Source organism: Brassica oleracea, chromosome C6 (assembly GCF_000695525.1).
Source record: "Brassica oleracea var. oleracea cultivar TO1000 chromosome C6, BOL, whole genome shotgun sequence".
Lineage (NCBI taxonomy): Eukaryota > Viridiplantae > Streptophyta > Magnoliopsida > Brassicales > Brassicaceae > Brassica > Brassica oleracea.
The window spans coordinates 6,890,590-6,896,993 of NC_027753.1; the positions used below are offsets into that span (position 1 = coordinate 6,890,590).

The 6,404-nt window shown below is 37.0% G+C and overlaps 1 protein-coding gene and 1 long non-coding RNA gene across 2 annotated transcripts; one reads left to right on the plus strand and one right to left on the minus strand.

Moving 5' to 3' along the window:
* The first annotated feature begins 345 nt into the window (after nucleotides 1–345).
* Nucleotides 346–3,699, plus strand: LOC106300947 (TPR repeat-containing thioredoxin TTL1-like). Its single transcript, XM_013737225.1, has 6 exons — nucleotides 346–1,465; nucleotides 1,538–1,733; nucleotides 1,816–2,334; nucleotides 2,409–2,613; nucleotides 2,688–2,794; nucleotides 3,135–3,699. The coding sequence occupies exons 1-6, from the start codon at nucleotides 633–635 to the stop codon at nucleotides 3,285–3,287; spliced, it is 2,013 nt and encodes a 670-aa protein (XP_013592679.1). The 5' UTR covers nucleotides 346–632; the 3' UTR covers nucleotides 3,288–3,699.
* A 1,650-nt stretch (nucleotides 3,700–5,349) lies between these two features.
* Nucleotides 5,350–5,812, minus strand: LOC106300934. Its single transcript, XR_001262112.1, has 2 exons — nucleotides 5,727–5,812; nucleotides 5,350–5,649 (listed from the first exon to the last, which is right to left on the minus strand). It is a non-coding gene; the product is annotated as an uncharacterized LOC106300934 (long non-coding RNA).
* Between the last annotated feature and the right edge of the window lie 592 nt (nucleotides 5,813–6,404).

Sequence of the window (6,404 nt, forward strand, 5' to 3'; positions counted from 1 at the left end):
GAGAATTAGGGTTTTTTTTTTTTTGTCGATTTTTTTCTTCTTAAGTATACTTATTTACAATATATAAACTATATACTAATGATTTTCATAAAACAATTTTTTGATTAAACGATAAAGAGAAAAACTGAAAGATAAAAAGCAAAAGACAAAACTATAAACATGTCTCGTGAAGCAATAAGTGAAAAAGAAGTGTTATTCTTTGTACACCATTTAATACATAGCTATTTCCTACTCATAATATGATCTTATAAAATGGGCGAATAATTTTTTTCTTATAAAGAATATATATATAAATAAAATAAAATATACGTTTATGTGTTATTTAATTGTGAATATTCGGTCTGCTTCTCCATCTTCACTCCTCTTCTCCTTCTGTGAACCTTCTCTCTTTAGCAACAACAAGCACTTTCTCTCTCTAGACACTCACATCCATTCTTTTGCTTCACCCTTCTAAAAATCACGAGATCCCCATCTCTTTCACTTTCCCTTCCCATGCCTTTGTTCAGAGTATCCAATCCTCCTTTCATCTCCACTCTTCGCCGTCTCCATTGACGACGCTAATACCAAGAAACCTCTATTAGAGTTCCTCTTCGATCATTCACTTGGTTCGTTTCTTCAGCGGTTTAAAAAAAATGTCACATTCAGATAAACCGGTTCCTGAATCTAACAACCGTCTCCGTGGTTCATTAACCTCCGACATCAACAAACCGGACTTTCGTGAGCTGGATCTCGGTTCGCCGGTTTCTCCGCTTCGTTCTCAGCCACGTGGACTCACTACAACCACCACCACTACAAGTAGCAGCAGTTCTAGCTCTTCCGGATCTGTAACCGGTCGGATTAGACATGCTCCGGTTACCGGAAGATCCGGTTCGGTTACTGGTAGTCAATCCGGTTCGAGATCGGACTCGGTTACTTCAAACTCACAACAACCACTCTCCTCCTCCTCCTCTGCTACTTCTCCATCTACGGCGGCGGCGAATGTACTTCCCACCGGAAACATTTGCCCCTCCGGTAAGATCCAAATCACCGGAATGACACAAAGCCGTTCGAGAAGCGACGTTCTCGGATCCGGCACGGGAACGTACGGTCACGGAAGCATAATGCGAGGCGGAGGAGGAAGCAGTGTCTCTCCGGCGAAACCCATCTCCACCAGACAAGCACTGAGCTCGCCGGTTACTGTCGGTGGCTCCAGCAGAAGCAGTCCGGTTGCGGTAGGTTCGGATCCAGAGGAAGTGAAGAGAGTAGGCAACGAGATGTACAAGAAAGGTCTGTTCAGTGAGGCTTTGAAGCTGTACGATAAAGCAATAGCTTTATCACCGACAAACGCGGCTTACCGGAGCAACCGTGCCGCCGCATTGACGGGTTTGTCTCGGATCGGTGAAGCTGTGAAGGAGTGTGAAGAAGCTTTGAGATTGGATCCAAACTATGGAAGAGCTCATCACCGTTTGGCTCTTTTGCTTATTAGGTAGTTTCTTGTCTGAAACTCAAAAGCTGTTGCTGTTTTGTCTGAAACTTCATTGTTGTGTCTTGGTCGCAGATTAGGACAGGTTGATAGTGCAAGGAAGCATCTTTGTCTTTTTGGGAAACCATCAGATCCTATGGAGCTGCGGAAGCTTGAAGCAGTTGAGAACCACATGAGCAAATGTGCAGATGCGAGGAAGCTCGGTGATTGGAAAGCTGCTTTGATGGAAGCAGATGCAGCTATTGTTTCTGGAGCTGACTTTTCTCCTCAGGTAAGAACTCTCTACTTAATGTCGGATTAGATAGAATCAGAACCGGAATCAAATGTTGTGTCTTTGACTCTTAAAAATGCAGCTAGGTATGTGTAAAGTAGAAGCACTCTTGAAACTCCACCGGCTTGATGATGCACGATCAAAGCTTCTAGAAGTTCCCAAAGCAGAGCCGTTTCCATCATCTTGCTCGCAGACTCGGTTCTCTGGTATAGCCTGTGAAGCTTATACGTACTTTGTCAAAGCTCACATCGAGATGGCTTTAGGAAGGTTTGAAAACGCAGTGATGGCTGCTGAGAAAGCTAGCAAAATCGATCCACGGAGCAACGAAGTTGCCATGTTGCACAATACTGTTACATTGGTTGCTAGAGCTCGTGTTCGTGGTAACGATCTTTATAAATCGGAAAGATACACGGAAGCTAGCTCAGCTTACGCAGAAGGCCTTAGGCTTGATCCGTGCAACGCTATTTTGTATTGCAACCGAGCAGCTTGTTGGTTTAAGCTTGGAATGTGGGAACGTTCGGTTGAAGATTGTAACCAAGCGCTGCGTTTCCAACCACGTTACACAAAGCCTCTTCTTAGGAGAGCTGCCTGTAATAACAAGGTACATAAGAAGCCGGTTCTTTCGATTAGTTTGGCTTGTAGTTTGTGCTTGAGGTTTTCTCTTTTGAACTGTAGATGGAGAGATGGGCAGCTGCAGTGAGTGATTATGAAGCGTTGAGGAAGGAACTACCTCATGACAAGGAAGTTGCTGAATCTTTATTTCATGCTCAAGTGGCATTGAAGAAATCTCGAGGAGAAGAAGTTTTGAATATGGAGTTTGGTGGTGAAGTTGAGGAAGTTTATAGCCGTGAACAGTTTAAAGCTGCCATGAATCTACCAGGTAAAGAGACATGACATATGATTGTCTGCTTCATACATTGATATATTTTCTTGATACCTTGTTATTGAATACAGGAGTTTCGGTTATACATTTCTCGACGGTCTCTGATCATCAATGCAAGCAGTTATCTCCATTTGTGGACTCGCTATGTACTCGTTATCCTTCTATACACTTCCTCAAGGTAAAGTTACATTACTCAATAGTAGTACCTCCGTTCCCGAAAGTAAGATGTTTTAGATTTTTTTCTTGTTCCACAAAGATAGATTTTCTATATTGTTAAGGTATTTTTTTATACTTTTGAGGAACATTAATTGAGAATATTTGAATTGATTAAATTTTATTGGTGGAAAATTATTGGAAAGTGTATAAGAAAGTAAAAAATAAATTAAATTATAAACATTTATTAAATTTTTAATAAGCGTGCATACTATAGAAAATTTTACTTTCAGGAACAGATGGAGTATTTTATAATAATTTAACTTAGGAAGCTATTGTCTCTAAACCTATCTTTTTTGGGTTAGGTGGACATCGATAAATGTCCTTCGATAGGTAATGCAGAGAACGTGAGGGTTGTACCAACAGTGAAGATATACAAAAACGGTACTCGAGTAAAGGAGATTGTCTGTCCAAGCAAAGAAGTATTGGAGTACTCTGTGAGGCACTATAGCGGTTAATACTAGAAAGAATCACTCTTCTAGGACTCCTCATTACCCTTGTGAAACTTCTCCAATAATCCCACTTAACTTCTTAAGAAGATGATTCATAACCAGGGAACCTCATTAGTGTAGAGTGTCAGCTCTTTATGATTTGTTCATTCATTCCCCCCCCCCTCTTTATTGCCCTGTGATCTGTCTCTCTTCCCTTCTTTCCATTCAAATTTTTCTGCATAGGCTCCTTCTTCTAGTTTCACTTGTTTAGGTATTGAGAGATGATGCTACTGGTTGGTTGGAGATTACTTTGTGTACATAAGAGAAGTTTGTATGTGACTGAAGAAAGGGGCTTTACTGAAACAGGCAAAAGAGGACTATTCTGATCCTTCATTTTTTTTTCCTTTTAAAGTTAAAGAAAGTGAACCATCTTGTCATTTTAGTTCTCTTCTTTTTCACAACATTTTCATCAATAAATAACATAATTTTTATTCATTTTCTACTATTGCATTTTATTTTCGTACATTCTAACCAAATTCATGAATAACTCCATCTAAAAATACTAGAATTTTGTATATAATCTCACTTTTGTAATTAAATAGTATATTTGACTGTTATTATTAACTTTCTATTAAAGAGAGGGAGAAATGTGATTGATATAAAAGTTGGGTTTGTTATAATACTTTAGTCGTTACTGTACAGAAAAAGGAGAAACGGATTAATTAGAGACTGATTATGTTTGTGCCACAAGCGACTGTTGTTAATTATGTAAGTTGCCACTCTTTAAGGGATTGAGAAGCAGATAAAATCTAATAACTTATTGCAAAATGAAAATAATAACGCTCATAAATAACGCTCATAAATAAATATAACTTTTTTTTTTTGACAATTCTCTCGAATAACTATTTTTAAGTTTTTGTCATAAAAATAGCTTTCAAAAATAAAATGATCAAAATATTTTTTTTCTTTTGAAAATTTTAATTTTTTTTTAATTTGAAATTCATCTACAAAACTTTAACTATTAACTCTAAATCCTAAATCAATATTAGTTAATCTTAAAGATATGAATGCATATTTAAATTTTAATAAAATCTATTCCGATCATTTTTTCTTTTTGAATACTATTTTTGTAAAAATAAACTTAAAAAAAGTTATCAAATGAAGTTTTCTCTTTTTTTTTGAACAACTGAAAATGAAGAAAAGTTATGAACTTTGCGGTCGTTTGGCCGGTGCTATACTGCCGCGGTTGTAGTCGGTGCCCTGTACTCGTGGTCTATTGACACCTATTTATTCGTTGAATTTTATACTAGTATTTTTCCTTTTGTCGATAATCATTTTCTTTGGCCTTCCTCAACTTTTAGCAAAAATATTTCTGAATATCTTTTACTTACTTTAAAATCAGTTGAGAGGCGCGTGACTGTCAGCCAACGACTTTTTGGAGTGTGAACTTTTTGACCTATGAGAGTTAAACTAAAAATGTACTCTTATTACGCATAAAAGTACGTCTTAGTAAAAAACAGGTATACCGTACATGTACGCTATAAATTCCCGGCAATAAATACAGCAATTGGGGCGTTACCGAATCGAAAAAATGCAAGGCGTGTCTATAGAGTATAGACGAGACCTAAACACCGTGTCGTTTTCTTTGCACCACTTTCCTTTTTCAACGGCCTCTTTTAGCAAACATGTCTGCCGTTTTCGGGAGTCGACATGTGTGAAAGTTGAGTAGACGACAAAGGACAAAGGACAAAGAACCGTAATCGAAACAATAAAATAAAAAAAAGAAACAGTCAAACCGAACCAAACAAAAGCACTACGAGGCAAAACTAAACCAAAATGGTTTATTATTTATTATTTGAATCAAACCGCTTGGTAAGAGAAACAAACAAGAAGATTCTCTCCCGCTCTGTTTTGTTGCATCCGAGAAAAACAGAGCATGTGTTCATGATCTCGTAAGAGTTATTAGTACACAAAGATCGACACTTTGACGGTGGATTACATAAAACAAATCAAGAAATCCAACCGCAATTTTTTTTTATTTTCCAATTATTAGAGGGAATATAAAAAGGAGAGTGGAGACTCATCTCTGTTTTTACTCTACCGGTGTTCTGTAGACCAGCAGCGACACCCTTCATGGTCAAGATGAGTGTATCTTCGAGTCCAGGCGCGTACTCGCTAGTCGGGTTAAGCTCGATGAGTTCTTTGCTCGATTCCGCAATCTCCTTAGAGATGTGAGGACGTAACGTAGCGTCACATTGTAACTCGGGTCACGGATCCTCTTCAAAGTGTAAGCTTGACAGACATTGAGAGTTGTGATGTAAGAGTTACGAAGTCTCAGTCTCTGTTTCAGGTAAGGATCATCTTCAAGAAGATCCTTGTGTCCAGCCGTCTGCAAAACAGAGAACAACATTCACAACAAAGAAAACAATAACATAGAAATCACGAAAGCTCTGTTTTTATTTAAACCTGGAGGACGAGTTTCTTAGTTTCTCCGAAGTTGGCTCTGAGTTTTTCACCAAACGTGTTGAATAATGCTTTGAATCAGTTGGGCTTTAATCATTTTTGAGGTCCACTAGTGCTTGGGACACAACTATATATATTTTGTGCCTTTTCTAAATCTAGTCAGCAGCCGTTAGGGCTGTTCAATATGGTAAAACCGAACCGTACTGAACCGAACCGAACCGAAATAGACAATATGGTTTGGTTTTGGTATATACCATATAAACCGAATGGATATAATTTTATAAAAACCGTAGGATTTGGATATGGTTTGGTATATAATCGATTAAACCGAATAAACCAAACAAAACTGACTAAAAGTAGAAACATGTAAATATGTATCTATTTTATAACAATACATGAATATCTATTTGTTATATAAGTTAAATTTGTGTTAATAACTATTACCATAATGTTATAGTAATAAAGAACAATTTGTAAAACAATTGAACTATAATTAAATAACAATACATCGCAATTCAGACATCTTATTTTTCAATTTTTTTTTATTTTTTTTGCTTTATTTTAGTATTCACTAAATTAATATGAAGATTATAATTTTGATAGAAAATAATTAATGAAAAATTTTCATAACTTTTTTCTAATCTATAAATAAACAGAGTTTCGTGTTCAATCGAAAAAGCA